Here is a 17,165-nt window from a genome sequence, read left to right as displayed (position 1 = left end):
CATGTGTCAAAATGTACTGTTATCTTCTTTAGGTAGAATTTTTGTGCTCCTTTAACACAACATGAAGTGTCTGCTGTTCAAACCTGCTCTTGTCCAACGGGAGATCTGGTTTCAGCAGCAGAATGTTGTACCTACGGGACAGAAATCTGAGTCATGCTGCAGACAATATAATGTAATGATGAACTGATAAAATGTTTCTCCTGCCAGCACACAAACCTCTCGGCAAACTCCGTGAAAGTCGGACGCCATGAGAAACCGTCCCGCCGGATTCGGATTGTTTCCATCAGGCCATTGTACCTCAGCTAGAGAGGAGGAGGAGGAGGAGGAGGCAGAAAAGCAGAATATAAATATGATGGATTGGACAACTGAGACTCTGAAAGGTGCCATTAGAGCACCTTTAAAGGGATAGTTCACCTAAAAATGAGTTCATTCCTTATTCACTCACGCTTATTCCGTTCCAAACCCAGTGAAATTTTCATTCTTCCATGAACACAAAAGAAATCTTTTGAAAGAAACCTTCATTTTGCATACAACAAAAGCCGTCAGGCTCCAAAAATAACCAAAAATGTAATAGTATAAAAAAATATCACAAATGCAGTTTATCTAACTTGTGAGCTATACTGCAAAAATGAAGATTCTTCCAAAAATGTTCTTTTGTGCTTTATAGGAAAAAAAGGCAGCATACAGATTTGGAATGACAGGAAGGAAAGTAAATATTTCTTTTTTCTATTAAGCTTTTTATTTACATTGTACAGGAAAATGTATATTTAATATACATTTAAACATTACATATATATATATATATATATATATATATATATATATATATATATGTGCAATTATATTATATGCGATATATATATATATATATATATATATATATATATATATATATATATATATATATATATATGCACAATTATTTTATATGCAATTTATATATATATGTGCAATTATATTATATGCGATATATATATATATATATATATATATATATATATGCACAATTATTTTATATGCAATTTATATATATGCGATTTATATATGTATGCGCGATTATATTATATGTGATATATATATATATATATATATATATATATATATATATATATATATATAGAGAGAGAGAGAGAGAGAGAGAGAGAGAGACACAGATAAAAACATGTTTTTATAGTATATTAATTTTTATATATTTTTAAAATAACATGTATAATGTATTCATTTTAATTTGTATTTATTTATTTTAATTTATTATATTATTTATAAATAAAAATATTTAATTTTTAAATGATTCTTTTAGGGTGCAAACTGCACTTTCACCATTTCACAGCAGGTGTCAGTGTTGCACAGTCATGTAGTTTAAACAGTCCTGCACATGTACTGAAAAAAACCCTGTAAAATCCAAGGCAGTAAATCATCTAACCATGTGACTTAATAGCAGTTTATGCATATACATACATGCACAGAGCGAGACAAATTATGTCATTTGAACAGGATGTTTCATTGAGAACAGAAAATTTTTTTTTTTTTTTTGCTAGTTGGTGGTTACTACTTAATACTACTATAATAAGTAAGTAATACTACTATAAATAAGTAATACTACTATAACTATAAATAAGTACCCAAAACAACCTAGCAACAAGTAAGAAGCAGCCTAGTAAAGTAGTAAAGTTTTAAACTGACAGACACTTCTCATATTTCCTACTTTTCATAGTATCTACACTATACAGAGCTTATAGTCAGTGTTACAATCGGAACTTGCTGATCACTGAGCAGATCCAACAAGACAAGCTCTTAATACAGCGTTCAGTTCATATTGGCACACAAACCCAGTGGCTCCTCTATCATTAGAGGGATTTGGATTTAACTCCATCATAACAGCACTAAAAGGCTTCCAGGTTTTAGTACAGCTCAGAGAACTGGAGGGCAGGAATGCATTTGGCTCCACTGTGGAAAATAAAAGGGCCACAAACCGGGCCAAGCCCAGTGGAAGCCTGATGATTTTGAAGTGACTCTACAGTGAGTCCAGTTAACCTACCTGATCCATCACCAGTTTACTGTCCAGTTGATCGGGCTGTTTGCTTCGGTTGGGTTTGATGCACCGAACAAAGTGCGGACCGGCGGCAAACATCTTCTCCATAAGGACAGCCAGGGAATGCTGTACGGAACAAAACACTGGTAGTTTCGCTTAATTAAGACAATCACAATGCAAAACATCTTAAATGGTCCAAGAATTAGGCTTCACTTCATTTTGGGGTGAAATATGAACTTCTTGACAGTTTTTTGAGAGATTCATCCATATAATATTTCTGATTCATGCAAAAAATAAATAGATGTGCATATTCAAGCGCACACACATTCAGGAGCATTTACATACATTTGATTCATTTGATTATAGGATGCATCCAATAAACCGACAAATAAAACATGCACTATGATTTACCTTGAATTGCGCACCAACAGACTGCTTCCTGGTCGAGTTGAAGTTGTCTTCTGCAACTTGTAGCTAAAATAGGCCAATTAAAAAAAAAAGCACACAGGTGAAACTACATGTTGTAATCACTCTCTACATTCATTATCACTGATCTCAAAGGTAAGACTAATTTGTCATTTGTACAGCTACATATTTTCTTGAAATTCCAGCCTTTCAAGGTATTTGGGAAATACTACAACGTGTTTTAACAAGCACTCGTAAAGTAAGATGGTATGTCAAAAAATAAATCAAAATCTTAGTTATACCTTGGCTTTCCTTGGCATTAGTGTGCCTGTTCGAGAAATTGTAGCTGAAAAAAGAAAAAAAAAAAAAAAAGATTAAATAATTTTAAAAATAAATAAATAAAACATAACAATAGTAATGATGTTGATAATAATAATAATAATAATAACAATAATATTTTTGTGTGTGTTCAAAACTGAAACTCAGAACCAAATGCTTTTGTTTAGTATTTGCAGTTTAATTATCTAATTATCTGTGAATAATAAAATATAATAGCCATAATAATTAAATAAATACTTAAAATGACACATGCATAGTAAAAACTAAAAACATAATTATAATTAATATATATTATATGATATTTCAATAATTATATATAATAATACTATTATTAATAATAATATTAATAATATAATACTATAATATTATCATTTATTCACTTGTTTTGCAGTTTATTGAATTAAAACAAATCTAAATTCATTTATTAAATTATGTTTTGCATATATACAGTATATTTGATTATATATGTGAATACAAAATAAAAATAGATAAATAAAAATTGGATAAATAAAAAAATAGATAAATAAATAAATAATAGATAAAATAAATTTAAAAAGAATAAAAATAGATAAATACATTTTAAATAAAAAAAAAAAAATAGATAAATAAATTAAAAAATATATATATATATATATAAATATATGAATAAAAAAATAGATAAATCAAAAATAGTATAAATATATAAATAGAAAGAATATATATATATATATATATATATATATATATATATATATATATATATATATATATACGCACACACAAAAACATCTGAGTCAGTTCAGACCTGCGAACAAAACACTGAGGAGAGGAGTGACGCTGTTGATGAAGAGCTGGCGAATGTTGGCTGGTATTGTGTCTCGGTTTTTCTCAAGGAAACCGCTTGCATTGTATTGCACCTAAACAGACCACAAAAAAACAGTTGATGCAGGAATAATGCACACATTATGAAGACACACACCCTCATTAATGCATCTCCTCAGGGAAAAACACACAATCATTTAATTATTAACCAGCACAACAATAATACGCATTACATTCTCTGTTGACATCTAAATGATGTCACTGATCAGGTGAATTGTTAGGTAATGATGATGACGTTGGTTTGTAGACTCACCTTCCCAGCGTAGTGCACAATAGTGAACAGTGGGGTGTGGTTTCGCACAACCTCAAAGTTTGGAGCCGTCTTAAATTTGCTGTTTAACTTGTCAACAAAATCTCGGTCAGTGGCCTGCGGGTGCAAAAAGACAATCTTATCACATATCATATCACATATCATGCCATAAACAGCTGTGTTTTTAACTGCTATGCTTAAGATTCACTAGTCTCTCACAAGAAATGCAGTCACATGACCACAGTATCCCAAACGTACATAGAACAGAGTGAAGGTTATCTAAGTAAAATGTCTCCACCATACAAATATATTAAATGGTTGGAATGAAAATTGGCATAAAATGTTTTGGGTTTATGGCTATGACATCTCTGTTGCTTTTTTTTTTACTACAATTACTTTTAACCCTGTAAAGCCTAACAATTTAAACAAAAATTTGTCAGAATTTGTTTTTTCTTATTTTTTTAAAAAAGGTTTATTGATCCTTTAGACAAAATAAAATAAAAAAATTTTTTAGCAGTTCTGATCTTGTTGATAATTCAGAGGCCTTTTTTCATATAAAATATTTCTTTATGAAACATGATACAAAAATACAGTTTGAGCTCTATGTACAAAATTAAAAAAAAAAAAAAGGCATATACACTTATTTTAAATTTTGCGAAAGCAATTACATAAATTATAAATATAAATCATAAATAAGTATTTGAGTAATTTTATATATGATTTTAAAGAGATTGCAATACTTAAAAAAAATGAACCGATTTAAATGACTACACTTTTAGGTATGTAAATATGTACAAAGCAGACGCTTTAGATAAATGCATCTGCTAAATGCATAAAATGTAAATGCAATTAGACAAAATAAATAATATAATAAATAAATAAAATAATAAAAATAAAAATACATAATTAAAAAATAAAAATACATAAAAACTAAAAATAAAAAAATTAAAATTAATTAAATTAATTAAAAATAATAAAACAAATTAAAAAAAATAAATAAATAAAAATAAATTAAATAAATGAATTAATTAATTAAAAATAAATACATACATACATATACATACACACACACACATATACATACACACACACACATATATATATATATATATATATATATATATATATATATATATATATATATATATATATATATATATATATATATATATAAAATTAATTGCGGCTCAATTGAGGATTTGGCAACATGTTTTCTCATTGTGTCTCAGGTGTTAGTTGCCAACACATACCTGAGGAAAGGCACTTTGTTCATCCAGCAGAGAGAGAATCCCGATGGGTTTCGTGAGGAACAGGTCCTGAAACAGGAATAAACCTGGCATGAGTGAATGAGTTTTCCATGCTGACAAGCTAAACAGGCTTCTCTAGCTGACGGCGCTGTAGATTCATGTTACGCTACAGGATATGCAGTGGTTTCAGAGTTATAGGCTGAATATTACATGAACGTGACATGCATGTAAGTCTGCAGCTTTCAAAACAGGCGGCTGCTGAATTCCTATAATTACAGGGCAGAGTTCATATTTACAGAGCAGGTCGGCCCAGGAATCTCACGCGAGAATGAGGTGAAAACAAGCTTCATGCAAAGACCACAGTTTCCTTTAGCTTCCCATTCAGCATGCTGAAGGATTTGGGTCAGAATGCATGCAGAAATTTGAGAGAGATCCTCAAAGCTACGTGTCCTGCTCTGTCAGCACTTCCTGTGTTTGGGATTTACCGCACGGCCGTCTGCCAAACACAGAGCTCGGGTGTATTTTTGGAGTCAGAGAGAAGGAAAAATGGGGAAAAAAGTTGGAGAAAGTACAGGACAATCATGGAGGGTGAAGGTTTTGAACATAGACGTACCAGTATGGGTTTGTTGTCCTTGTAGGTTATGGTCTCCCATGTGATGCCTTCCTCTTTATATTCTTTCTGTTCCATCAGAAAAATGTGCTAAAGGGAAATGACATGGAAAATGTGATCATCAGATTCATGGAGTGGCAAATCAAGTCCTGTTGAAAGAACCGGCAGTGACCATGATCGAATGTGGCATTTAAATGGTTTGTAACATCTGCTGCCTTGAGTTTTCCACACTACAGGAAGATAAATCTTGTAAAGTTGTAAAGTTAAATGACCACATCTTTATATTTGTATATATTTTTTGTCTTTGTACTGACAAAGACAGTCCAAGATGAGACTTCAATCAATCAAGCTTGAGTTGTCGCCACATAAACACATAACAAAAAATATGAAACATTTCAACATGTGCACTTCCCAAACCATTGTGTTTCATTTTCCTATATAAATATTAAACTCATAATACAGACTTACATGGTTGAAGAAAAACTGGAGCTGTTCGTTAGCCAGATTGATGCAGAGCTGCTCAAATCGGTTCACAGTGAAGTTCTCAAAACCAAAGATGTCAAGGATTCCTGTAAATATAGAAAGAGCAAACCTCAAATGTCACATAACTTCGATAAGAAATTGTGCTTTGGATTTCCATCCGACTACCACAAAATAAAAGTAATTTTCCAAACAGCTACAGAGAAATGGATGAAAAAATAAAAATGCAATTCTCCAAAACAAACATGACATTTAACAACAAGCCAGAAAGTGTTGAGCAGTTACAGGCTTGTTATATTTAGTCTGATAAAACTGTAATATCTGCACCAAACATTGGTAAGAGTGTTGTTTTTGCATTGTGTACAAGTTTATGGGACTGTTTAGCACGCTGGGTTTTTCTCCTAGGGGGTTTTTTCCACCCCTGGGAGTCAGCCGACATTGGCTTAATGTAGCACCATCTTGTATATGTTACATATTACCACGCTTGCTCGTACAGCTTATTTTTAACCACTTCTCTTTTTTCTGTGCTTCTAATATGTAAAGCTGCTTTGAAACAATTACCAATTGTAAAAAGCGCTATATAAATAAATTTGACTTGACTTGACAATGGAAAAACTGGAGGTATTCACTAGGGATAGGGGAATAAATCTGTGAAAATCTCAAAACTGAAATAATTAAGTGTTAATCAAAGGATGAAAAATATTTTGTTTTCAATAGTAATTGATATTATTTAGAATAACAGCATCAGGCACTGAAAATAGCATTATTCACATATTATTTGAATTAGCTTTATTTTTATATTTTCAGTTTTCGTTTTAATTTAGCTCAAGTTTTTGTAATGTTGTGCTTCTACACCATTTTCTACAAACATATTTTATTTAGCTTTATAAAATAGCTTTATAAAGTTTGCTAGATTTATAAAAAAAAAAAATATTGGATGAAAAATTTAAGTTGATGTTTTTTGCCTAAAATATTTGTATTAATTTATTTCTGCATTATTTCAAATAATGAATACAATTTTTAATAGTTTAAGTTTTAGTTAACGATAACAACACTGGGTTGGTTACTAGCATTTATTGAGATTTTATTTTTATATTTATATTTTTAGTTTTCATTTTATTTTAGTTTAAGTCTTAATTATTTTTTTTTTGCTTTTGCCATTTTTATTAGTTTTTTTTATATTTCTATTTTTTATATTTCTAGCTTTAATTTACTTTTCATGTCAGTTTTATTTTTAGTAATTTTAGTACTTTAACTTAAACCTTTTTTTTTTTTGTATTTTTTTTTAAATGCAAGTACTAAAACCACAAACTAAAACTGAATAAGAATAATAATAAAAAAAGCTAAATTATGGAAGCTTGTTTCCACCACTAAAAAAAAAAATTTAAAAAGGTAATTGCGACTTTTTATCTCACAATTCTGACATTTTTTCTTGCAACTAGGGACTTTATATCTCGCCATTTTGCATGATATAAAGTCAGAATTGCGAGTTATAAAGTCAGAGTTGCATGTTATAAAGACTTTATAGTTATATCTGACTTTATAACCTTTTTTATTTTTAATTTCATGGCAGAAACAAACTTCCATACTAAATAGGAAAAAATGGTGCAGAAGCACATTTTAAATTTATGTTTTCATCTGATTTGATATTTTATTTTAGCTTTATTCCAAATAACGAAAATGATTACTTTTAATACAACAACAACACACTTCTCAGTCACAGCCTGAACTGGTATATTTACCTATTTCATTGAGCTCCACGTCACAATCTACTTTAGGAGCAAGCAGCTCGTTGACTTTACTGACGATCCATCCGAACACGCGACCGTAGGCCACTTTAGCGATGGAATCTCTGGCATCTGAAATGATCATTTAAAAATAGATGGTGATCATTATGAAAAGTGTCAAACACACTAGTGATGTCACGCTGATGAAGTCGTACCTTCAGCCTGCTGCTGGTTGTGTAGTCGCTGGATGGCCTCTCCTCGCGTCACTGACGTGGTGCAGGTCAGACTCTTTAGTAAATCCTCTTCCTGAACGCCAAACTGACCCTGGTTACAGAAACAAACATACAAAATGCTTTTTTTATTGTGGTTTTCTTTTACAGAAATCACTTAAGGACTACAACAAGCAGCTGGTAGGGAGTACAACGAGCTTCTCCCCGGGTTGGTAACATCACTAACCCTGAAATTTACATAAACCCCGCCCCCGGGAACACACAACAAAGGTGGCGGGGCAATGTTGGGCTGCTTTAGAGAAGAGGAAGAGTTGTTGTAGTAGAGTGTTGTTGACATGCCGTCATTTTAAACCGAACTGCTCCACAAACGAGGGTCAATTCAACACTGGATTTGCACAAAAGATGAACATGACGGCACATGCTAGTCGATGAGTTGAATCAACTCCACAGCAACTACATAAATTTATCCACTAACCATTCAGAAACGTCAAGTTTCATTCTAAAAGTTGTAACTTCTTCCTGAGTCTCTCCATCAGTGTCGACTCCGGTTTGAACAATGTAAGGCTGAACACCGTTACTGACAATCCTCATTTTGCCTGCGTGAGATTCTCCAGCTTTGTTGTTGTTGAGCTGTTAAAGCTCCGCCCTCTTCTGGAAAGGGGGCGGGGAGCAGCAGCTCATTTGCATTTAAAGAGACACACACAAAAACTACGTGTTTTTACTCACACCCAAATAGGGGCAAATTTGACAAGCTATAATAAATGATATGTGGGCTATTTTGAGCTGAAACTTCACAGCTGAACTTTACTTATATTACATCTTGTAAAATTAGATAAAATAACTAAAACAACATTTCAGATGTTGTGTGATAAAACGGATCCGCTGGTTAGTCTAGTTATCCACTCACATCCTCTGTTGAGGCAAAGTCACATGAGTTTTTTGACCATCGAGGGATTTATTCAGTAAATGTGTTTATAACATAGTTTATGCATGTCTTCTTATTGGATAAAAAATATCTGACTTAATTGAGCGCAAAGGTTTTTTATGCACATTTTTAGAATTTATGCACATCTTGGCATTTCCATCCAGCTTTTTTTATGCAATATCCCAAAATTGGCAATATATTGATTGTTTTATTTTACAGGAAAATATTGCAACAGTAATATTTCTTATTTTGGTTTTACTAAGTATTGATATATATTGATATAGAACCACAAAATTCCACATTGATATAGAACTACAAAATTCTGGACAAACAAGTATAGCAAGTATATATTTTTATTTATTTAGTTATTTATTTATTTATTTTTAATTGTATTGTTTAATGCAATTGCATTGTTTAATTGCAACAGCAATTTTTGTCAGGGAATAAAAAAAATGCAATTAGATTTATTTTCCCTAAAATTGTGCAGCCCTAGTTTCTTCTAAAACATGCATGCACACCTGAGGTTAGTGTCAGGATTCTTTTAAAGGAATGTTATTTTAGGACCAACAAAGAATGTTGAACGTGCTATCGGCTATAAATCACGTTGTGCAATGCAAAACAGACCAAATGTAAGGAATGAATTGTGCTAGAAAAAAAAACACAAAAGAAAAAAAAAAAAAAAAAAAAAAAAAAAAAGAAACAGACCCTGCCATTTGGAAAGAACAATGACTAGTCAAACGTGACCAAGACGTAAATGTCATACAGGAAAGGTCACGTTAATTTGTTCATTTAGATGCTGGGGGCAATTGTGGACACAATACATTGGTACAACAAAAGGCACCTCAAATCTAATTTGCCCAATCTGCTCCATAAGTTAAAGTATGCCACAGTAGATTTGATATATGGAAATCGTCCTGCGTCAGGGAAATGCAACGTGCTACTATTAACTGCCCCATACGTGCAGGACGACCTAATAGAGTCTAAACATAGCCACTTCTGGCTTTTCTGTGCACTGTGTGTCTTATCGTAAAAGGCCAGATGTAGGCGGACCCACGCCTCCTTCAGCTTGCCCTTAAAAGAGTTTCTTTGTGTGCACACAGGCCGTAATTCACCTGATTAAACAGTAGGGCGGTCGAGGTGACGCTGGGAGGGTAGACTAACATTCATCTCCCGAGAAAACCTGGTGTACGTGTCAGCTTTTTTAACTGAAGTTTCACTATTACTGTTGATCATGGTTTGGGGTTAATGGTGTGAACAAATCTATAGCACTAAATATTAAAGTTCAGCATGTGCATCATCCTTAAATGATTTCTTAAATCATGCGCGTTTGTAGAGAAGAGTGTGCTGTTACTTTACTGTGTGATCAGACACATCCTTTTCACCTGCTGGACCAGAAAACAGCTGAAAAAAACCCCCTCATATCTAGGGGTGAAAAAAAAAAAAAAAAAAAAAAAAAAAAAAAAATCAAGCAGTTTGGTTTTTGCCTGTAAACAACCACCCTGTACACACTAGCAACAACAAGATTAAATCACTCTAAGTGATGTCACAGCAATGGCATTTTAAACGCACTCAAAATAAGCTAGGCAATTAAATATTTGAAGGGGTGCTTGATTATGATTTCACATTTTTTAACTTTAGTTAGTGTGTAATGTTGCTGTTTGAGCATAAACAACATCTGCAAAGTTACGACGCTCAAAGTTCAATTTTTTTTTTTTTTTCAAAAATGGCTTTTTAAAGACTACAACAAACAGCTGGTAGGGACTACAACAAGCTTCTTCCCGGGTTGGTGACATCACAAAAACCAAAATTTACATAAACCCCCGCCCCTGAGAATACGCAAAAAAAGGGGGTGAGGCCATGTTGGGCTGCTTTAGAGAAGAGGAAGTGTTGTTGTAGTAGAGTGTTGTTGACATGCCGTCATTTTACGCCGGACTGCTTCACAAACAAAAGATTAACATGACGGCACATGCTAGTGGATGAGTTGAATCAACTCCACAGCAACTACATAAATTTATCCACTAACCATTCAGAAACGTCCAGTTTCATTCTAAAAGTTGTAACTTCTTCCTGAGTCTCTCCATCAGTGTCGACTCCGGTTTGAACAATGTAAGGCTGAACACCGTTACTGACAATCCTCATTTTGGCTGCGTGAGATTCTACAGCTTTGTTGTTGTTGAGCTGTTAAAGCTCCGCCCTCTTCTGGAAAGGGGGCAGGGAGCAGCAGCTCATTTGCACTTAAAGGGACACACAAAAACGGTGTGTTTTTGCTCACACCCAAATAGGGGCAAATTTATGAAGGTAAAACAGTAGCAAAACCCAAGAGGTTGCTGATTTGAATGTGAGAACTTGTCGTATTCATATTTGTATTTGTAAATTGAAATTTACACTCAGAGCCCTGATGTGAAAAGCTGAATGTTTCATTTTGCACACACAGACAACTATCAAAACACTCGTGTTACGAAGTTGTAGTTGCAGATTAATAGTTACAAATGTGTAAAATGGCATTCACATTAACAAAATGACAGACACAAATGTGTGAGACATATTTACTTTTGCACTTTACTTCAGTTTCGCTGTTCAGCTTTAAGTCGGCGCTTACAACCTCTCGGATCTGGCAGTACAGGTTCAATTCCTGGCGCTTTGACTTTTGCTACATTTGATAACCGCACTTAGCCATATCACATATTTTGGTACTAAAGAAACGTCCACTACTTTCCTATGCACAGTAATCGCAATTTTAAAGTTTTGGGAAATGCAGCCCTAAGTAGATCATATAAACCATTGCTACCATTACGCTACAGAGAAACGCAGTCCAGGTTGATCAACTATATTCGTTCGCAAGTACAAGCATTTGCGCCACATGGTCTGCTGAGGTTTTCAGACTTTGAGATTGAAACTTTTCTTTCCATTTCGCTTCACACTTGTTTACAAAAAAGAGCACCGTTTTTTTTAAATGCATTTAACGGTGTTAAAGAGTTGTCACATCTACAGTGTGCCATGATGACTTGTGAATTGTGACCAATTGTGTGTTACCACACATCTGCAAGAATACAAACAGGAAACTCACTGCAGTAGCTTTTAACCAGCCGCGTGATGTCTCTGACACCTTCAGAACGTCGCTGTCTGTCGTTTCAAAGGTGATGTTTCCCAGGGACAGAATGCCAGCTAGAATCGTCATCATGTCCACCTTTTCCTACAAATGAGATGATGTGAATGTGAAACGGGAACTGTAATTACGCCATTTTAAAGCAGTTCAATGGTGCTGCAGTAGAATAATTTTTGAAAGTTCGAATATTCAATGTAGCATCTTATTTAATCAGTAGAGGTTATATTAAGTTGTAGATGAAGTATAGCATGTCAAACCACAGAACACTGTTGTCAATGCTTGACATGACAGTGAGTTTAGTTCTTACCTGCTCTTCAAATCCCACCATGTCCATTGCGTTACACACCTCAGCATATTTCACACGCCAGGTCTGCACTGCGTCTTCCTGCCCAAACCTGCCATTCAAATAACTGACAAGAACAAAAATATGTTATTTCTTTTTATGTATAATATATTATTTCTTTTTGAATTTTTTGGACTTCTTTTCATTTAGGTCATGAATGTGCATGCAAAGTTTCAACACATAGATGTATTTTGGAATGACTGTACAACCTTTAGTAACTATGATTGTATTAGGGGTGAAACTGACCCCCACTGGTTTCCATGCAATTTGCCAAAAATCTACAGAAAAACTTTATTTTAGAAAAAAAGACTAAATATGAAATATTTAGCATGAAACATGAAAACTTTACTTGAAACTGAAGATTCGTCTTTTAAAATTTAAAAGTAAAATTTGCTTTTTCTTTCTATTTGAGATTCACAGTTTAACAAAATCTATGAAAGGATGTTTTTTTTGGTTGTAGTGTTGTCAAAAGTTCCAACAATGATACCAAGTTGGTACTGAAATGAAAAATGTGTTGCTTTGAGCGTTGTTGAGTGGATTCGTGAACACCTCTGATTGGCCCTTGTGTTCTCACGCACATCAGATACACTATATTGCCGAAAGTTTTGGTACGCCTGCCTTTACATGCATGAACTTTGATGACATCCCATTCTTAATCCGTAGGGTTTAATATTGAGTTGGCCCACCCTTTGCAGCTATAACAGCCTCAACTCTTCTGGGAAGGCTTTCCACAAGGTTTAGGAGTATGTTTATGGGAATTTTTGACCATTCTTCTAGAAACACATTTGTGTGGTCAGGCAGTGATGTTGGCGAGAAGGCCTGGCTCACAGTCTCCACTCTAATTCATCCCAAGAGGTGCTCTATCTATGAGGTCAGGACTCATTGCTTTGTGCACTGGTCACCATCCCCAAACTGTTCCCACAAAGTTGGGAGCATGAAATTCCAAAATGTCTTGGTATGCTGAAGCATTAAGAGTTCCTTTCACTGGAACTAAGGGTTCAAGCCCAACCCCTGAAAAACAACCCCACACCATAATCCCCCCTCCATCAAACTTTACACTTGGAACAATGCAGTCAGGCAAGTACCGTTCTCCTGTCAACCACCAAACCCAGACTCGTCTATCAGATTGCCAGACAGAGAAGCGTGATTGGTCACTCCAGAGAACACGTCTCCACTGCTCTAGAGTCCAGTGGCGGCGTGATTTACACCACTGCATCCATTGCACTTGGTGATGTAAGGCTTGGATGCAGCCATAGAAACCCATTCCATGAAGCTCTCTATGCACTGTACTTGAGCTAATCTGAAGGCCACATGAAGTTTGGAGGTCTGTAGCTATTGACTCTGCAGAAAGTTGGCAACTTCTGCACACTGTGCACCTCAGCATGCGCTGACCCCGCTCTGTGGCCTGACACTTCGTGGCTGAGTTGCTGTTGTTCCCAATTGCTTCCACTTTGTTATGATACCACTAACAATTGACCGTGGAATATTTAGTAGTGAGGAAATTTCACGAATGGACTTATTGCACTGGTGGCAACCTATCACGGTACCACGCTTGAATTCACTGAGCTCCTGAGAGCGACCCATTCTTTCACAAATGTTTGTAAAAGCAGTCTGCATGCGTAGATGCTTGATTTTATACACCTATGGCCATGGAAGTGATTGGAACACCTGAATTCAATGATTTGGAGGGGTGTCCCAATTCTTTTGGCAATATACCCCCAGTTTCACAGACAAGGTTTAAGCTAGTCCTAGACTAAAATGCATGTTTGAGTTGTTTTAACTGAAAGTAACTTGTACTGACAGATCTTAAAGGTCCCGTTTTTCGTGGTTTTTTGAAGGTTTGATTGTGTTTATAGTGTGCAATATAACATGTGTTCATGTTTCGCGTGTAAAAAAAACACAGTATTTTTCACATAATTTACTTATCTGTATACCGCTGTTTCCACTGTCATAAAAACGGGCTGATGACTTCCTTGTTCTATGAAGTCCCTCCTTCAGAAATACGTAACGAGTTCTGATTGTGCCAGCGGTTCCTGTGTTGTGATTCGACAGCAGCTTAGCACACCTTGCCCGGAAAGGTCACGCCTCTTACCATAACGTGGAGATGCACGCGCTCAGTGTTATTGTAAACATGTCTTTAATTTTACCCTATCAATTTGAGCCGGAATCAGACCCGGTGATTGGACTGCGGGATGAAAATAACAGCGTTTCGACGACATGGCGACAAACACACTCTACAAACGCAACTCTTGTGTATTCCTGTGGGCGGAGGTTAGTCAAAAAACTGTTTTAGTGACATCATTAAAGAAGGAAGTAGAGGGATGTAGTCCAAACTGGCCGTTCGATGTAGGCGACTTCTGTTAAATAAAATATCTCGCTTGGCATTGAACTTTGAGCTTTAAAATTTTACAGATTTTAATTATACTCTAACAACAACATTACACACTAACTAAAGTTTGAAACATGGGATCACGAAGAACGGGACCTTTAAAATATGTCAGTGTCATTGTTTTGTCTCAAGATATACACCAGCAATGTTTTTTTCCAGTGAACATTTATAAAAAATTCTTAAATGCCCTAATTGAACTAAGGCCTAATCCTGGCTTAGGCTAAGCCCTGTCTGTGAAACTGGGCCATAGTGTATGTCTGTGATTGGCTACAATGATCAACGCAAGGGAGCGTTTGAAAGCAGGCGTCTATCAGCAGACCAGTTCACTGATAGACGCCTGCTTTCAAACGTTCCCGTGTGTATGTGTGTCATTGATCTTTATTTACAACATGTTTTTGAAGCGTTGATCATTGTAGCCAATCACAGACATATCCGATGAGCGCGTGAACACATAGGCCAATCAGGTATTTACGAATCCACTCAACAGCGCTCAAAGCATCATTTTGTCAACACTATTTGGTTGTTAGACTTTTAGATTTCAATCACTAATTTGTTGCTGCACTGAAAAGAAATGTGATGATAAATCTATTTTACCCTCACAAGGGTTTGAAAAGCAGACATAACGAAAAGGCAGAGGCTATTTACACTAAATGGTATTTATTTTTACTTAAAAGCACAGAATTTTTCACTGCTAGATTTCTCTTATTCAAAACAATAACAAAGGCGTAGCTTGATGACGCTGTGAATGGGCGTGGAATCATGGGAGCTGTCGTCTTCACCTCCACTTCCAAAGGAAAGCAATCCGACTGGACTTAAGGCAGAAATCAAGTTCATGGATGAGCTAAGTTTTATTAACGTTACTGTGGTATGAAGCAGGGTGGGGCCGAGAGCCATGGGAGTGGAATGAGTGAATGCTAATGAGAGACAGATACCTGTCAAATGATGACAGTGAAGGGTGATAAAGGACCAGGCCTAGGGCATTTTAAGTCACTTTATTTATTATGCTTACATGCCGCAGTCGGCTGCTGCCACTCCTTTCATTTTGTTGTTTATGTCTACTACGATTGAAGCTACACTGAACATTTGCCGGTTTCTGCCTCCTTCATCCCTGAACTTGAACTTTGTTACAGTTATGTTTGATCACTTAAATTCACATTATTTTATTTCATTTCATTCAAATGAAAAAGCAGCAAGTGTACTACCCAAACAGGTCAGTTTATTTGACAAATTAAAATTGTGGGGTAACGCAGCGTTTACCTGGTCAAAAGAATCATACTAAATATACATTTTACAGTGTGTTGATAGTTATATTATAACGTTACTCTGCGTGTTCGCTTGGCAGCTGGTATGAGACACTTGTTGCATATTGCAGTAATCTAATCTTGTGTTGTTAAACGGCATGCAATTCATTTTAAAACATTGTATAATGGAGAAAATGCTGTATTACTGTTACTACAAATAAAGCGCTTTCTGATTATGCTATGTTAGCCACTTGACAAAAGAGCGTTGTCTCATTTACTTTTTTACTTTTTTTAAATCAAGAAAACAAGAGATTCAAACAATATGATTAACTGTGTTGAGCTACAGTATATAACATGATTAGTGTTCTGTCGATAAAGGTTTCCAAACAGTTGCTCACCTGTCTAGTAAAACATATAATATATTAGAGCGTCTTTGATGTTTCCATGGTTTAGGGAAGTAAAAGCGGAAATCGAGGGTAACGTGGATATGATGTCAATGACATGGTTACACTGGTTATAATTGCCGATTTCTCTGGATTTAAACATGGTTGGAAACATTTGGGATAATGTAAAGTACACAAGTCAACAAAATATATAACATTGTTCTAGTGGTTTTTGGATATTTTAATACAAAAATCTTTCATATTGTAACGATCACCGTCTGTTCCTGTCACTCCCCGGACTACACTTCCCACAATTCTCCCTGTCAGTCACATGTTCACTCCACACCAATCACCTATCGCCACATACAGCCATGCACACACTCCTCACTAATCACCACACCCAGCTGCAGCTTGTTACCTGGACTATAAAAGGACTCTCACTCACACCATCTAATCGCGAAGTCTTGTTTACCCTGTGTGACATTTCCGAGCGTTTCCCTGTGTTTATTGCCTGCCTGTTTATTGTTACCGATCCTGCCTGTTTCCTGTTTATTGACCCGTTGCTGCCTGTCCTGACCCTTGCTTTGTACACCGACC

General features: G+C 35.0%; 1 protein-coding gene across 1 annotated transcript in view; it reads right to left on the bottom strand.

Moving 5' to 3' along the window:
• Window positions 1-17,165, bottom strand: part of LOC125262471 (myosin-IIIb) — a 32,852-nt gene that overhangs the window by 2,498 nt on the left and 13,189 nt on the right. Inside the window, exons 7-20 of the mRNA XM_048181254.1 lie at window positions 12,520-12,622; window positions 12,174-12,299; window positions 8,167-8,275; window positions 7,967-8,083; window positions 6,213-6,313; window positions 5,748-5,834; window positions 5,138-5,203; window positions 3,891-4,004; window positions 3,561-3,672; window positions 2,740-2,783; window positions 2,444-2,506; window positions 2,039-2,158; window positions 217-302; window positions 84-131 (exon numbers count right to left, since the gene is read on the bottom strand). Of these exons, the coding sequence (XP_048037211.1) occupies window positions 84-131; window positions 217-302; window positions 2,039-2,158; window positions 2,444-2,506; window positions 2,740-2,783; window positions 3,561-3,672; window positions 3,891-4,004; window positions 5,138-5,203; window positions 5,748-5,834; window positions 6,213-6,313; window positions 7,967-8,083; window positions 8,167-8,275; window positions 12,174-12,299; window positions 12,520-12,622 (1,296 nt within the window). The remainder of the gene's footprint in view (window positions 1-83; window positions 132-216; window positions 303-2,038; window positions 2,159-2,443; window positions 2,507-2,739; window positions 2,784-3,560; window positions 3,673-3,890; window positions 4,005-5,137; window positions 5,204-5,747; window positions 5,835-6,212; window positions 6,314-7,966; window positions 8,084-8,166; window positions 8,276-12,173; window positions 12,300-12,519; window positions 12,623-17,165) is intronic.

This window comes from Megalobrama amblycephala, linkage group LG2, assembly GCF_018812025.1.
Source record: "Megalobrama amblycephala isolate DHTTF-2021 linkage group LG2, ASM1881202v1, whole genome shotgun sequence".
NCBI lineage: Eukaryota > Metazoa > Chordata > Actinopteri > Cypriniformes > Xenocyprididae > Megalobrama > Megalobrama amblycephala.
This window is presented reverse-complemented; position numbering and strand designations above follow the sequence as displayed.